The 16,615-nt window shown below is 55.4% G+C and overlaps 2 protein-coding genes and 3 non-coding genes across 5 annotated transcripts; 2 read left to right on the top strand and 3 right to left on the bottom strand.

Annotated features, from left to right (window-relative positions):
• Nucleotides 1-6,055: 6,055 nt before the first annotated feature.
• LOC116998943 (histidine-rich glycoprotein-like) lies at nt 6,056-8,274 on the bottom strand. Its single transcript, XM_033065162.1, has 4 exons — nt 8,198-8,274; nt 7,741-7,776; nt 7,211-7,449; nt 6,056-6,351 (listed from the first exon to the last, which is right to left on the bottom strand). The coding sequence occupies exons 2-4, from the start codon at nt 7,757-7,759 to the stop codon at nt 6,304-6,306; spliced, it is 306 nt and encodes a 101-aa protein (XP_032921053.1). The 5' UTR covers nt 7,760-7,776; nt 8,198-8,274; the 3' UTR covers nt 6,056-6,303.
• A 1,027-nt stretch (nt 8,275-9,301) lies between these two features.
• FTCD (formimidoyltransferase cyclodeaminase) lies at nt 9,302-14,950 on the bottom strand. The gene is made up of 14 exons (XM_033065231.1): nt 14,897-14,950; nt 14,004-14,187; nt 13,539-13,667; nt 13,338-13,426; nt 12,952-13,131; nt 12,726-12,863; nt 12,305-12,436; nt 11,597-11,658; nt 10,796-10,925; nt 10,524-10,685; nt 10,097-10,140; nt 9,878-10,016; nt 9,526-9,621; nt 9,302-9,388 (listed from the first exon to the last, which is right to left on the bottom strand). Exons 1-14 carry the CDS (start codon nt 14,948-14,950, stop codon nt 9,302-9,304), a joined length of 1,626 nt encoding a protein of 541 aa, XP_032921122.1.
• A 630-nt stretch (nt 14,951-15,580) lies between these two features.
• TRNAP-AGG lies at nt 15,581-15,652 on the top strand. The gene has a single exon. It is a non-coding gene; the product is annotated as a tRNA-Pro (tRNA).
• Nucleotides 15,653-15,875: 223 nt separating this feature from the next.
• On the top strand, nt 15,876-15,947 carry TRNAA-UGC. The gene has a single exon. It is a non-coding gene; the product is annotated as a tRNA-Ala (tRNA).
• A 295-nt stretch (nt 15,948-16,242) lies between these two features.
• Nucleotides 16,243-16,314, bottom strand: TRNAP-AGG. Its single transcript has one exon. It is a non-coding gene; the product is annotated as a tRNA-Pro (tRNA).
• Nucleotides 16,315-16,615: the final 301 nt, after the last annotated feature.

Here is a 16,615-nt window from a genome sequence, read left to right as displayed (position 1 = left end):
AACGTCAGGGGAAGGATGCTGGATGTGCCTGAGCAGAGCAGTTCTCAAGAGGCAGACATCAACAGAGCCTAGGCAGGGACAAGAGTATTTCCCAGCTGTATTTGCCACCACAGACCCACCCCTGAGCACTCCCGACTCCTTCTCAGGCCGCTCGCTTGTCCAGCAGTGCCAGCACAACTGCCGAGCCTTGCTTCGCCTCTTCCAGCAGCCCGGAGACCTTCTGTGACATCTGTGTGGGGACAAGACGTATCACTTGCCGCTTGGCAGGCCAGAAGAGCCGGGCACCGCACACCGCCCGCGTCCCGCCGGCCGCAAAGGGACACGAGGGCTCCCCGGGCTGCCGCCGCAATCTCCGGCCTGGCTCACCACACGCTTGAACTCGTCATCCGCGATGTCCCTGAGGTTGATCATGACATTGAAGTAGGCTCCGAACACCGCCGCTTCCAGCATTTTAGCTGCCACCTGGGAAAAGTCAGGCTTGCTAGAAGCTCTTCTGCTGAACCAGCTCCACCGTACGGAGCTGAAGCAGGTCACACCCTTACGCTGCAGGACTCCCACCCTGCACCACCCAGCAGCATGCAGTGCTTTCCAATCTGTTGGCGTTCTCAAGAAGTGGCTGCCAGAGAATTACTGGGTGGAAACTCCTGGCCAGTTTGGGAAGCGCAGCTGGACAGATGCATCCTGGAAGTCAGGGCAAGTGTGTGAGCTGGAGCCATACCTGAATGTCAGATTTGCAGGCCAGGTTGCAGTGTCGTGCCAGCTCCTTCAGAGCAGGCCAGAGCCTGCTCACCTTCTCTGCCAGGCCACAGGGGACCCCCACGGCTGTCTTCAGCCCCTGCTGCATGGCAGCCGTGCGCCTGGGAGCGAGGACAGCCCTGGCATGAGTGCTGTGTGGCTGTGCCGCCACAGTGAGCCAGTCCCCACCAGCCCAGCTCACCTCTCCCGCTCCTCAGGGGTGTTCTTGGGCAGCTTCATGGCTTCCTGCAGGCAAAGAACAGCAGGTTTGCTGCTGTCACCCAGACCATGCCTTGCATCGGGGGTTGGGGCAGACCCCATAGCTCCCGCACTCTTGCAAACCTCCCTTATGTGAGGATGTCCCTTCCCCTGGGGGTGGGTTTAGCATCTCTGGAAGAGTTTGAAAAGCAAACAGACGTGGCACTTTGCCATATGGCTTAGTGGGCATGGATGTTCTCAGTAAAAGGCTGGGCTTTATAATCTTGGGGGTCTTTTCCATCCTTAGTGATTCTATGATTCTGAGGTCAGAGCCCTGCTCCTAAGGAATCCAGAGCACAGCAATCCCAGCCCTCCTCCCAGCTGGAAAGCCCCCCCTGTTTCCCTGCAGGATGCCTCTGGTGGGACCTCACCATGTAGCTGCTGAAGGCACGGGAGTCGGCATCCACCATTGCCACCAGCTCCTCCATGGCCTGGTGGAAAGGGGGGATCAGCTTCCTCATGATGGGGTCCAGGTCCTCAAACTGCCGCTTCCCGTAGCTCATCAGCCCCACCATGCTGCCCAGCGCTGCTCCCTGCCAGGGGAAATCCTCCAGTAGGACAAAGTGCTCACTGCTGCCACCACGCCAGCACCACTTGGCACAGCCAGGACCCCCAGGCCTCCATCTTGGTGTGGGGCACGTACCAGGGCTCCCGCAGCTGCAGATACGGAGCCTCCTCCCGGCGCTGCCGATCTCGCTCCAACTGCTCGCACAAAGGCACCCAGTGGCTTGGCCACCAGCCCTCCATCCACCTCTCCTGCCTCCACCAAGTACCTGCAGCACAGGTGATATAGAGCCCTCCAGGGGCAGGGACAGCACCACCAGCCAGACCCTTCTCACCCAGCACTGCCCTCTCCAGCATCGACCATGTGAATGAGTAGGGAACTAACCCCAAAAAACCCAGCCTAAGGGTCAGGGTTAGGACCGGGAACCCCATAGAGACAGCTGGGGAACACAGGTGGTGTGGGGGTTGCTCTGCATTAGGCAGGTTGGGCTGATGCAAACAGCATTTGGTGGGACACAAAAATCCCTCCCTGCAGCCATGGCCCAGGAAGGGTGACAAGGACTTCACCTCATGGGTGGATTTCCCTTCCTTTCCCCCCACAGACTCACTGTCAACATTGTGAAGGTTTAGAGGAAATACCAGTTCCTCAGGTTTTAGAAGAAGCAGGAAGTTGATGTGAATGAGTGGGGTTTCTCTGCAGACAGCTAATGGCAGAAAAAGCAATATTTCTGCTTATTTGTGCTGCCTTTCATTAGACTTGCTCAGCTGTCAGCCACAGGCAATCATGATCCACAATAAAGGTCCAATGCACCAGTGAAAAGCGTTGATAGGAAGATTCAGTTGGCCTAATTTGTGGTGGTACCTTTGAGAGCTTCTCTCCTAGTTCAGATTCAGATCAGAATCTTGCTGCAGGAAAGGGTGATGAGGCCCTCAACCTCTCAGAAATGGGAACAAGCTGCAGCCAGAGCCTAACACTGAACAGGACAAAGCCAAGGCTTTGCTGCCTCACATTCCCACGGGATAACTCATATGTGAAAGCACCTTATCAAACAGCTGGAAGGCAGCCTTCTCCAGCTATGAGGGATCAGCAGAGAGCAAAATGTGTCTCTGGGGAATGCTTCTGTCAGATGTGCACTTCCCTCTCACTGAAAATCCGTGGAGTGATGCTGCCCTCTGCCTAGTCAGGAGCTCTTCAGGCTTGCTTGTCATCTCATAAAACATGTGGGTAGGCCTTGGGGGAGGCTGTTAACACTGCCCCAACACGATGTGCAGGCCCCGCTTCCAGCTGCTTTCACAGACCCTCACATAGCTCTGGTGCTGTGTGGTTGCAAGGGGGATTCCTTCCTGCCTTTCCCCCTCCACGGCTGCTCACAGCAGGTGAGGACCAGGAGTGCAGGAGCTGCCAAGGCGAGGTATCCATGTGGCAGCAGTGCCTGCATAACAGGAACTGCAGCATCAACATGCCTTTACACAACATTTCTCACACAAGATTGGGCAGAGGTGAGTATGTGCCTTTATTGCTTTAAAAGAAGTAACAAGTGAGAGGACAACAAAAAATGGCCTCAGGTTGCACCAGGGGAGATTTAGATTGGATATTAGGGGAAATTTCTTCACTGAAAGGGCAGTCAGGCACTGAAACAGGCTGCCCAGGGAAACAGTGGAGTCATCATCCATGAAAGGGTTCAAAAAATGGGACGTGGTGCTTAGGGGTATGGTTTAGAGGTTAACATGATAGTGCTGAGGGGGACTTGAGGATCTCAGAGGGCTTTTGTAATGGCATAGAATCTGTAATTCCCTGATTCTGTGCTGAAGCCAGGCATAGCACTGTTCAGCACCAGGGAAGTCTTTTTCAGGCTGGATTTGCTCACAGTGTGGAAATTCAATCTAAAGTTACACTCTTGCTCCCAAAGTTACCCCTGTTGCCAGAAATGGATGCCCAAGGTGGGGCTGCTCCAGAAGCTCCTGTTCCTTGCAACAAAACGTGGCAGTGTCTTTGGGACTTCACCCTTTTGAGATTCAGTCTCAGAGCCACTGAACTGCTAGAAAGTTCTATGCGCATTGCCCTGCCGCTAGCTCTGGGGCAGCTCAGAGGAAGGCCGAATGCAATGCACATAACTACAGAAAAGGAAGCAAGTAATGGTCTCTGACTATCAGCTGACACCAAAGAGAGCTACTGCCTTCTCCTTTTTTGTTTTTTCCTGGGTTTATTCACTGCATATATTCGAATCTTCTGTATGGCTGGACTGGGCATGGAGCAACCTGGTCTAGTGGAAGGTGTCTCTGCCCATGGCAGGGGGTTGGAACAAAACGAGTGTCGAGGTTCCCCTCCAACCGAAACTAGTCTGATATTCTCTGATTCTGGGATTTTATTATAAGAGTAACTCTGACAGTAAACCACTCTCCTGAAGTAACTGAGAGGTTTGAAGGTGCTGCTTGTCATTAATCTCTGGATATTCCTCTCACAAATAAGAGCTGGAAATTGATGTAGGGCAGTGGGTGTAATTCTGGGGCTGGAATGCACAGACCAGCCTAATTTCACAAGGGTCTGCCATCAGTTCCAGAATTAACATTCATTAAAAGCCCAGTAGCTGAGGGCTTCAAAAGCAAAGATCCTATATTTCGAGATGTAGACACACTTTGGCATGGGGTTGGGCTGGTCCTTCTTTGTACAAGGATGTTCAGAAGCAACTCCACCCCAATGATCCCACAGTCTTCTCATCCTCCCAGCTCCTGTCTTCTTCTTTCTGCTGCAGAGCTTGCCGTAGCCCAGTGCAGCCAGCGCCCTGTTGACGTCGTCTTCTTGCTGGACGGCTCAGAAAGGATCGGGGAGCAGAACTTCCAGAGCGCCCACCGCTTCGTGGAGGACGTGGCCCGGCAGCTGACGCTGGCCCGGAGCAACAGTGACCACATGAATGCCCGGATCGCGCTGCTGCAGTACGGCAGTGAGCAGGACCAGGACTTGGTCTTCCCACTGACCCACAACCTCACCGAGATCTCTGACGCCCTGGCGCAGATCAAGTACCTGGACTCGTCCTCCAACATCGGGTCAGCCATCATCCATGCCATCAACAATATTGTGCTCAGCCCAGGCAACGGGCAGCGGCTTGCCCGGCGCAATGCCGAGCTCTCCTTTGTCTTCATCACCGACGGTATCACAGGAAGCAAGAACCTGGAGGAGGCCATCAACTCCATGAAGAAGCAAGATGTCATGCCCACGGTGGTGGCTCTGGGGAGTGATGTGGACATGGATGTCCTGCTGAAGCTTGGCCTGGGGGACCGGGCAGCCATCTTCCGGGAGAAGGACTATGACAGCCTCTCCCAGCCCAGCTTCTTTGACAGGTTCATTCGGTGGATTTGTTAAAAGAAGGGCACGCAATCCTTCTGTCACTGATATACACACCCCTGGTATTACCTGTTGTATTTTCTTCCTCCTCTATGGTTGCTAGCCCAGAAGAGCTGCCCTCTGGGTCCTCCTTCCTAACCAAAATCCAGAGCTCTTTATTGATTTTCATGATGAAGAGTCACGTATCTTACATTTATGGTGCTGATTAAAACCCAGATCAAAGCAGGATACAGAGCCATATGAAGTACTTCTGTAAAGCTCTGCACACAACAAGGCATGACTTGTGTATGTACTGTAGTCCTTGGAGGGCTTATCAGAGATGCAAGAAACCTTTCCAGTGTAGCAAGACCAATGAGTAACTCTAGTTTTCAAAAACCCTCAGTATCTCTCAGTGCATCTTGCTCCACCTTTCCGGTGTGAGAGGTTTCTCTGCCTTCCACAGATGCTCCTTTGGGGGGTTTACCTATCTTGAATTTTGCAAATCATCAAGTCATCTCTAAGATCTTTATTTTCCTGTGGGCCATACCTGCCTTCATTCCTGCTGTCATTCTGCCCTTCATCAGAACCTGCTCATCTGTTACTCCACTCAAAATTTCAGCTGAGAGGGGCAGTATGACTCCCAGCATCAACAAAATACTGACCTACCACCAGAGCTGCCTCCCAGTCATCCCAGTGGGCTCAAAGCATCACTGGTACTTTCCTCCCACTGGCCTCTGCTGAGCAATGCCCAGATTTGAACTTCATTTGTGCTGTCTGCAAAAGTAAACAAATCTTTTTCACCCTGTCCTGAAAATGCTTTTTTTCTGTAGTTGTGGGGATTTTAAAAATTATTGTCAGTGAGCAGCTGATTCTCCTGGTTTCCAGATAATAAATCCAGATAATCGTGGAATTGCAGAATGGTTTGGGTGGGGAGGGAACTGAAAGACCATCTCGTTCCACTCCTCCTACCGTGGGCAGGGACACAGATTGCTCCAAGCACTGCTCTTGAACACTGCCAGCTGTTCATGCACCTTGTGTGTTCGTGGAAGAATCCCTCCGCCATGGTAAGCTCTTTCCTATAAATTATTACCCTGGTGTGGAGGATGGCAGCCCACAAAATTACAGCATCCCCCAGCCACTCCCTCTGGGAAAGCTCACACAATATGTAAGGAGTTTGATGGGCTCCATGTTAGTAGCCAGCATCATTGCCCAGTAAAAAACACGCAGACAGCAGCAGATTGGAAAAGAGCATGTAATGACTTTCAGCATGCCCTCCCAAAAGACAGAGTGGAAATGTTGTCCATTGACTTGGAGATTCCAGGTCAAATGATTTACAAGCTACACACAAGAAAAATCACTCAGCAGGCAAAACAGTGCTCCAAGGGAAAGGGGGAGGGAGGGCAGTGACATGCAGAGGGTTCCCACGAGGAGTTTGGCTTCATGTTTTGCTGATCACCGCAGAGCAGGTGGGACATGCCAGACGTTCAGTCAGAGTCAGAGCCGCTGCTTGAGCTGCACGAGCCGCCAGAGGGCTGTGGAAGAGGAAACAACTTCAGGACGGCAGGGAAACAAGCCTCTGACACAGCATTCCTGAGAGGGGTTAGTGATCCTGTGCTGGCTGCCCCGTATTGTGGAGGGCTGGAGGCTTTTTATGACTTTTTTACAAGGCTCTTAAGGTCAATAAAGGAAATTCCAGGAAAAACAATTCTCACCCTCTGCCAGCAAGGACCAACATCACAGCAGATCACTTCACAGAGCTGTTTCCCAGTGAGAGAAAATGCTGGTATGATTTGTTTGGGAAATGCTTCTACCTCCAGTGTTTAATAAGGGGCCTTGTTTAGCAGTTCCTCATTCAGAGCTGCTCAGGATGGTGCCCATCCCTGGAATGTATTTTCTGCAGAATCTACTCCAAGCACAGGAAATTGCCTGTCATTTTTTGGGTTTTTTCTTTCTTTTTGGTTTTGGGATTTTTGTGTTGGTTTTTTTTTGCTCAGACTTTTTTTGTTTTTAAAGGGGAACCAAACAGTTCCTTTGCTGCAAGACACTGAGTGAATGTCCATTATGGAAGCACGACTTGCACTCAGGTGAGCAGAACTGGGATTTAATACACTGCAGGGCACACCCTGTACATGTCACCACTTTAAATGGCTGCAAGGAATTTCATGGACGGCTTTTCAAATTCCTCACTTAATATGACTTATTCTTGCCTATTTATTAATCTAACGAGTTTCCACATCTAAAAAAAGCCACTGAAGTTTGGGCAGTATTCTCCAGCCACTACGGGGTAGGAGAGAAGAGTCCCAGCTGCTCAGGCCGGATGCTGCAGTATGGGGAGGGGGTCCAAAAGACTGCAGCAAATTTGAGAAGGGCTCACTGCTGTCCCAGTCTTACCTTGCCTTCATGGTGCTTGCAGTGCTTCTTCTTATGGTGATCCTTCTTATGGTGCTCCTTATGGTGCCCCTGGTGCCCATGGGGAGGATGCCCTGACGGGGGGTGCACATGGGGTTGCTGGCCAGGTGGAGCTGGGCATGGGGGGCAGATTGCCACACCGCCGGGGTAGGGACCTGTGCCAGGACCGGGGTATCCCGGAGGGGCGGGAGGGCATACAGCAAGGTGTGGTCGTGGCGGGCCTAGGAAGAAGAGGGGGCTGTTAGTGGGTAGAGACAGGCTCTCCCCAGACTGACAGTGCAGGGAGCTGGTGTATCCGAGACAGGCTCTCCCCAGACTGACAGTGCAGGGAGCTGGTGTATCCTTCCACACAAAGGGTCTACCCTGGCCTACCTTTTCCTCCCAAAGGACACCCCACAACCCTTTGGGATGGAGGTAAACCCCCAGGTGTCTGTGGCCATGGCATAGTGCTCCCCTCTACGCCCTGATGGCTCTGTGGTACCCACAGCCCTGCCTGTACCACGGCCCCTCACCTTGGTTGGGATCACACATCCTCAGTGGTCGCCAAGCTGAAAGGGAAGGACAGGCACCATCAGTCACCTCCTACCATGGGGCATCACCCAGCCAGCAGCTGGGACATGTCTTCCCTGTCCCACATGTCTGCCCCCAGCACAGGGACCATGCTCGCTTCCCCAGGAGTGCCATCCCCCACACAGCCCAATCGTCATCCTGTCCCTTTGGTGACAGTGCCAACCCCCAGAGCGACTGCCCCCTCTCCATGCACCCCCAAAGCCCAGGCATGTGGTTTCCACTGTTAATAGAAATAAACCCACACTGGCCCAGCCTGGGTGCTGAGCTCAGGTCCTCATGGAACACAAGGGACCAGGAACACGTGCCTGGGTGCAGTGCCAGCCATGGGAACAGTGCACCCTGACCCACGGGTGCCCATGCTGCCGCTGCCCCCGTGCTCTCCTGCTGCATTACACTCACCAAACCTGCAGAAAAGTTCCCAGAAGAGGCAAGGCCGGAAGCACTCGGGATCCCCGTCCTCGGCACAGCTCTCCCGGCTGTCGGGCTCCCATTAAATAGCGGGGCCCTGCCCCGGTGAGCAGGGATGCCACGGGCAGGGGCGACACCAGAGGGCTGTCACCGTGCCGTCACCACGGGCACACGGTAAACGTCAACACGCCGCACCCAGGGGGCACAAAGGTCCCACAGAGATAATAAACACAGGCGATGGAGGGCGGTGACTCCAGCTCCCGGCGCCAAGGGAGGGATGGAGTGAGTCAGCTGGCCCCACCGTGAACCCCGGCTCGGTGCTCCCCGCTCAGGCACAGTGCCCAGGAACAGGGCGGTGACCTTGCCACAGACGGGGCTCTGGGACAGCGGGGTGTGGGGCCCAGGTACTGTTCAGGGTGCTGCCGCAGTGTGCAGCAAGTCCTGGAGGACACAGGAACTGCTGTCACACCTGATCCACAGGGACACAAGGCAGGGCCAGACGCCCTGATTTTTCAGGTTTTCCTTTTGGAGGATCTATGAGGAGGGTGCAGGATTTCTCCCATCTCAACCCACCCCATCTCCCTGCTAACACCCCTGATGGTGCCTCGTGTTTGGCAGTGCTCCCTTCCCAGGCAATTCAACAGGCTGGAATTGTCACACACAGCCTGAAAGACACCTGGCAGAAAGGGACGGTGCCAAGTCTTGCCCAGATCTCAGGTAGGAGGGTGTTTCATGGGGGTTTCTTGGACACAGGGACTATGCAGGGTCAGGACGTGCTCATGCACAGGGATCTTCTTGCAGGCAGTGCCACAGGGATCCTGCCATCCCTTCTTCCCTTGGAATCACTGTGGTCCCAGGCACTGCCAACCCAGACATCGACTTCTGCCCCAGAGATGGGAGGATGGAGCCTGGGGCCCAAGCCCCAAGCAGCAAAAATCCCTCTTGTCCAGGGAAACGTCAGGGGAAGGATGCTGGATGTGCCTGAGCAGAGCAGTTCTCAAGAGGCAGACATCAACAGAGCCTAGGCAGGGACAAGAGTATTTCCCAGCTGTATTTGCCACCACAGACCCACCCCTGAGCACTCCCGACTCCTTCTCAGGCCGCTCGCTTGTCCAGCAGTGCCAGCACAACTGCCGAGCCTTGCTTCGCCTCTTCCAGCAGCCCGGAGACCTTCTGTGACATCTGTGTGGGGACAAGACGTATCACTTGCCGCTTGGCAGGCCAGAAGAGCCGGGCACCGCACACCGCCCGCGTCCCGCCGGCCGCAAAGGGACACGAGGGCTCCCCGGGCTGCCGCCGCAATCTCCGGCCTGGCTCACCACACGCTTGAACTCGTCATCCGCGATGTCCCTGAGGTTGATCATGACATTGAAGTAGGCTCCGAACACCGCCGCTTCCAGCATTTTAGCTGCCACCTGGGAAAAGTCAGGCTTGCTAGAAGCTCTTCTGCTGAACCAGCTCCACCGTACGGAGCTGAAGCAGGTCACACCCTTACGCTGCAGGACTCCCACCCTGCACCACCCAGCAGCATGCAGTGCTTTCCAATCTGTTGGCGTTCTCAAGAAGTGGCTGCCAGAGAATTACTGGGTGGAAACTCCTGGCCAGTTTGGGAAGCGCAGCTGGACAGATGCATCCTGGAAGTCAGGGCAAGTGTGTGAGCTGGAGCCATACCTGAATGTCAGATTTGCAGGCCAGGTTGCAGTGTCGTGCCAGCTCCTTCAGAGCAGGCCAGAGCCTGCTCACCTTCTCTGCCAGGCCACAGGGGACCCCCACGGCTGTCTTCAGCCCCTGCTGCATGGCAGCCGTGCGCCTGGGAGCGAGGACAGCCCTGGCATGAGTGCTGTGTGGCTGTGCCGCCACAGTGAGCCAGTCCCCACCAGCCCAGCTCACCTCTCCCGCTCCTCAGGGGTGTTCTTGGGCAGCTTCATGGCTTCCTGCAGGCAAAGAACAGCAGGTTTGCTGCTGTCACCCAGACCATGCCTTGCATCGGGGGTTGGGGCAGACCCCATAGCTCCCGCACTCTTGCAAACCTCCCTTATGTGAGGATGTCCCTTCCCCTGGGGGTGGGTTTAGCATCTCTGGAAGAGTTTGAAAAGCAAACAGACGTGGCACTTTGCCATATGGCTTAGTGGGCATGGATGTTCTCAGTAAAAGGCTGGGCTTTATAATCTTGGGGGTCTTTTCCATCCTTAGTGATTCTATGATTCTGAGGTCAGAGCCCTGCTCCTAAGGAATCCAGAGCACAGCAATCCCAGCCCTCCTCCCAGCTGGAAAGCCCCCCCTGTTTCCCTGCAGGATGCCTCTGGTGGGACCTCACCATGTAGCTGCTGAAGGCACGGGAGTCGGCATCCACCATTGCCACCAGCTCCTCCATGGCCTGGTGGAAAGGGGGGATCAGCTTCCTCATGATGGGGTCCAGGTCCTCAAACTGCCGCTTCCCGTAGCTCATCAGCCCCACCATGCTGCCCAGCGCTGCTCCCTGCCAGGGGAAATCCTCCAGTAGGACAAAGTGCTCACTGCTGCCACCACGCCAGCACCACTTGGCACAGCCAGGACCCCCAGGCCTCCATCTTGGTGTGGGGCACGTACCAGGGCTCCCGCAGCTGCAGATACGGAGCCTCCTCCCGGCGCTGCCGATCTCGCTCCAACTGCTCGCACAAAGGCACCCAGTGGCTTGGCCACCAGCCCTCCATCCACCTCTCCTGCCTCCACCAAGTACCTGCAGCACAGGTGATATAGAGCCCTCCAGGGGCAGGGACAGCACCACCAGCCAGACCCTTCTCACCCAGCACTGCCCTCTCCAGCATCGACCATGTGAATGAGTAGGGAACTAACCCCAAAAAACCCAGCCTAAGGGTCAGGGTTAGGACCGGGAACCCCATAGAGACAGCTGGGGAACACAGGTGGTGTGGGGGTTGCTCTGCATTAGGCAGGTTGGGCTGATGCAAACAGCATTTGGTGGGACACAAAAATCCCTCCCTGCAGCCATGGCCCAGGAGGGGTGACAAGGACTTCACCTCATGGGTGGATTTCCCTTCCTTTCCCCCCACAGACTCATGTTTCACACCAGGTGCTGTGGCATGTGAACCAGAGGCAGTGAAATTTTGCATGGTGATAGGGTCAGGAATTTAAAATTGAAATCTGGCCACAACACCTGCTTCCACTGCCTGCTGAAACAACCTGGAATTCCCCCACTCCACATTCACAACCATCAGCATTTGGGAGCAGGGACCACTCTGCTCCTGGACAACACTCAGCAGTGATATCCAAGGCTGTGAAGATGAGCTGGGAGCAGCCACCAAAACAAGCTGAGCGCAGGATGCAGGCAGCAAGACCTCCCATCCAGGCAGGAATGGGCACTATGACAAGAAGTAGGATGTAGGTCCTTACTCAATGATGCGTTCCCGGGGGTGAAATGGAGATAGGGAGTCCAGGCCCAGTCGGTTCACCACCTGCAAGGAGCAGCACTGCTGCATCAGCCTTGTCACCTAAGTCCTGCTGCATCTGCATTCCCCACTGCTAATTAACCATGGGTGAGTCAGTAGTAGAACTTGGTCGCCACCCAGGGAGAGGACAGCTGTCACCACCAGCCATCCCATCCTAGACTGGGGGCGGTGTGCGATCACCTCCAAATGACTGGGAATGTACCGATAAATCATTAGCTTACTCTTATCTAGCACGTTCCCCACAGGCTGGAAAAGTCCCTCCCTCCTGCAGTTGAACAGCAGAGCCTCTCTCCTCCTTTCCAGTTTACTCCCTGAGACAGCCTCCCATAATGCCACACACTGTCCTTGAGCTCTGGGGACTTCCTTCCCCTCCTGGCCTCCATGCAGGCATGACAAGCAGCTGCTACCCACACTCAGTCCTCATGGGTTGTGGCTCCTGCTCCCTGTGCATCTTGGCATTCAAAGCACAATAAAGCAACTTGTTCCACTTGCTGTCCCCCACAAATCCACCACAAAGACAAGTGTCATTCCTGGGGCCTGAGGAGTCCCAAATCTCTGTTCAGTGCTGCTTTGGGAGGCTGGTGGGGGGTGGGATGTGTCTCCGTCATGATCCCACCCTCAGCAGGGTAGTTAGCAGGAAAAAACACATTACCAGCCTGATCTTCTGTTCCTCCTCCAGGATGAAAAGTTTTTCCTTCTTGATGTAAAACTCGGCTGCGTCCAAAATAGCCTTCTTGGGAACGAGCCCCACCAGCTGAGACCCCACCACAGGGAGATTCAATTCCTGCAAAGGACATCAGAGATGTGATTTTCCCCAGAGCCACGCTGCCACTACTGCCCCAGGCTGTGGTCCTCATCCCTTCCCAGCACATGAGAAGCTCACAGAAAAGCTTTCAACAGAGGAGCTGGAGCTTGCAGCAAGTTGCCGAGTTTCTGGGGTTTTTGTGCCATTCAGCACTTTGTCTGAGCTAAGCATGAAAGAAATCAGACCTGACCTGATGGTGGAGAAGAAAACTTGGTGGGAAACATTCTCTGGGAAGCCTCCTTGGAAACAAGCACCCCAGGCCACCCACCTGCGCATCTCGGCAGATCTCCTCGTAGACGGTGTGGAGCGGCGTGGTCTCAAAGTCCAGCAGGTTCGTTGAAACTTGGGCCATGTTCTCCTCCTCCAAATACCAGCCAATGCCCTGCACCTTCTTCAAGCGCCCGGGCTGCCAACAACTGCCACATTCAGGGCACAGCCCAGGAGGTGTGGAGACAGGCAGGCATGCTCCTGGCATGCCTGTGCTCCAAGGGTACCTGGTCAGGGCCACGTCCCTGCTCACGGATGTTGAGGGCGATGCGGTGAGCCAGCTCCTTGGTGCACAGTAGGTTGATGTTGTACGCAATAAGGAAGGTCCGAGCACCCGTCACTGTGGCCCCCCACCGGGGGACAAAAGTTGGGGCCCCAAAATCAGGAGCCCACTCTGGTTTTTTAAGCTGGGGAGGAGGGAGGAGAATGTGTGGGCTGGCAGTACCCAGGAGCACATGCCACCCTCCCAAGGAGGGCATCTCCCTCCCCAGCTGGAATCTGCCATGACCACCTGTGTCACCAGCTCCTCTTGGTGCACCAGCCCCTGGCATGCTCCCTGAAGCCAGGGAAGTACAGGTCAGGTCTGCCCAGCCTGTGTCACCACCAGGCTCACCTTCTCAGGGAGCGCCTCGTACTCCCCAGCACGGATGGAGGGCAGGGCTTTCCTACTCTCATCCCGTGCCGCCGCTCCATACAGGTAAACTGCAAGACACAGCTGGGGGTGAGCACTGCCAGGCAGGGTCCAGCACTTTCTCCAGCAGTTGGAATCATGCAGGGTGGGATGGAATGTGGAGAGGTTCCTGACCGCACTCACCAGGCACACCCAGCTCTGCTGCCAAGCGCTGCCCGAAGATGTGGGCGCAGGTGACACACTCCTCCATGCTGACGTTCCTCACTGGTACAAAGGGGCAGACATCCAAGGCCCCCATCCGAGGGTGCTCACCTGGTGACGGGGCAGATGTAGGAATGGGAGGTGGGAAGAGTAAGCAGACAAGAAGGGAGAACAACCCTTTCCCACCCTCTCACAGACTGGACATGTTGCTGTGAGAAAATTATAGAATCACAGAATAACCAAAGTTGGAAGGGACCCACCCAGGATGATGGATTCCAACCCCTGGCCCTGCACAGGGCAGCCCCAGTAATCCCACCACAGGCCTGAGAACATTGCAAACAATTCTTAAACTCTGTCAGGCCTAGAGTTAAGACCACAGTCCCTGTTCCAGTGCCAGCAGCATGACATCGCCCTTTGTGCCAGCCCAGCCCCCTGAGCCAAGCTCACCTGAGTGTCGGCTCATGTCAATGAGCTGCCCAGCCACACGGGCCGCGCTCAGTGCCCCTTCCACTACAGCCTCAGGGGATCCCACAAAGGTGTAGACGGTGCGGTTGGTGGAGGCACCAGCATCCACATCCAGCAGCACACATCCCGGTGTCTGGGAGATGGCCTGTGCCACTGCATCGATCACCTGCCAGACAGTGGATGGGAGCAAGGGGGCTGAGATGGCTGGGACTGCACAACAGCCATGACTTTTCAAGACAGGGGACATCTCAGCTTTCTGCCTTGATGGGGTTGAGGATGACCCCATAATCAGTGGGGATGCAGGCCTGCACAAGCATCCCACTCCCAGGGGGTTTGGGCCAACCCTGGCCATGGTGAGGGAGAGACAACTGGCTGCTGCTGCATGTCACAGAGTGCCACCACAAATTGCTCTTCCTGAGGATACATCTACCTCCCAGCTTCCAAACACATTTGGTTCTGCCAAGCATGTTCCCTGAAAGAGACTGTGTTTTTACAGCCATGCTGGGTTTGCTAAATGCTCTTGTCACTGGCAGAGCCAAAGTTTATTTGAAGACTTTTGCCCAGGACAGACTCCATTAACCTAGACTGCATCTTTTGGCACAGCAACTGCAAGCAATACCTCTGCAGAGATATCCCAGACAACCTCAGACCTGGTGCTACAGCAACCTGCAGGCAATGGTGGAGGAGGTCTGAGCCCCCACTACTCATTGAGGTGCCATAAGGGAGCCAAGGCTACCTTTAGGCATTTTTGGCATTAGCCAGGTAGTGGCTGCAAAGGAGGCACAGCAGAGTCTAGTAGTGGGTACTGCCCTGCAGGGGGAAACCTGGCTGTCAGCCCCCAAGTGTCACCCACCCGTCCCTCAACCCTTCCTCACCTCTTTGTTATTCCCCTCTGAGAAGTTGGGGACACATTCCACCAGCTTGGCCATTGGTCCCAGGTTCTGCTGCACCCCTCAGCCCCCAGCTCAGCTCTTCACACTGTGGGAGTTTCCTGCTCTTTCCTGTCCCACTGCGGAGCAAAAACCTCTCAGCAGCTGACCTGTCGCCTCTTTCCCAAGCCGGAGTTTCTCATTAACTGAATTGATCTGTGGCCAGGGGACAGAAAGGGACTTGGATAAACACCATGGTACTGACCCTGCTGTGCTTGGAACAGCTCGGGGCACAAGGGCTCTGTGGAGTCAGATGGCAGCACTCACCAGCACCAAGAAATGGATGAAGGAAAAAATCTGCTGTAATCAGCAAGGTGCTGTGGTTACCACACGGGACAACCAAGTCACTCCGACATGACCACTATTGCTAGTGTTGCAGAACCTCCGCCATGGATACCGGGTAAAATCCATGGCTGAGAGCAGGATTGCAAGCCTGTGCAGGGAACCCCTATTGGATTTTGAGTCCAACGCCTTCACCCCTCGGCCATCACAGCCCCGTGTCCCGCGGAAGGGGGGCGGATGGGGAACACCCTGGCCCCAGGCTGGACCGCGCCGGTTTTGGCGAGAAGGGAGGAAGTGTCCGGGATTTCCCCAGTCACAGAGAGATTGCTGGACGTAGTGGTCCGTCCTGGCTCGTTGGTCTAGGGGTATGATTCTCGCTTAGGGTGCGAGAGGTCCCGGGTTCAAATCCCGGACGAGCCCTTCTTTTGCTGCACCCACAGCTCGCCACACTCCAAACATGCCCTCATATTCCCGCTCGCCACCTCCACCCATTTCAACCCCCTCACCAGCCCACTCACACCTCAAGGTCCCCCAGTGCCTGCAAAGCCCTCAACCACCCTTCCTCTGCTTCGGCGCCAGGCCAAGGCAGCACACACAGCCATTGTCCCGGACCAAGGAGAACGCTACGCCCAATGCTGTGGCAGGGGATGTAGCTCAGCGGGAGAGCGCTTGCTTTGCATGCAAGAGGCCCTGGGATCGACCCCCAGCATCTCCATGTCCTTTTGCCTCTCCACACCCCTCCCTGATGCACGCGGGGCAGACAGACACCCCCAGATCCCTCCAAAATATCCCTGGGGCTGTCTGTGGGCACAGCTGACCTGGAATTGCCTCCGGGTAGCCCAAGGCCGGCAGCAAGGAAAGGCCCACGGAGATTTCCCTCCCTACCCAGGTACTGTGGAGTAGCGAGGCACTCAGTGTCCCTTCCCCACGGGGCTCCTGGTGTCTCTTGCGGTGACCACCGGTGCTGGGGGTACCAGCCGGGTGGCAGGGGGGTTTTGGTGCCCAAAAGAGGGCTCGTCCGGGATTTGAACCCGGGACCTCTCGCACCCTAAGCGAGAATCATACCCCTAGACCAACGAGCCAACCTACAGAGCTTTTCCCGCACGCCCCATCTGCCCGGGGGCACCCCGCACATTTCCCCACTCCTTGCCAAAACACCACTCTTTGCACACGCTGCCACACGGCGCCCTGCCTCTACAGGGACACAATGCACACCTACCCCTACAAACCTCTACAACCCTCCCACCAACTCACACTTCCCACACTGCTCACTGCACTCGCCCCTTACTCCTACTGCCCCACCACTGCACGACCCCAAGCACGGACAGCAAAGAGCCCCCCACAGACGGACAGCAAAGGCACCCCAGGCACAGACAACAAAGG

The sequence above is a fragment of the Catharus ustulatus genome, chromosome 7 (genome assembly GCF_009819885.2).
Source record: "Catharus ustulatus isolate bCatUst1 chromosome 7, bCatUst1.pri.v2, whole genome shotgun sequence".
Taxonomy (NCBI): domain Eukaryota; kingdom Metazoa; phylum Chordata; class Aves; order Passeriformes; family Turdidae; genus Catharus; species Catharus ustulatus.
This window is presented reverse-complemented; position numbering and strand designations above follow the sequence as displayed.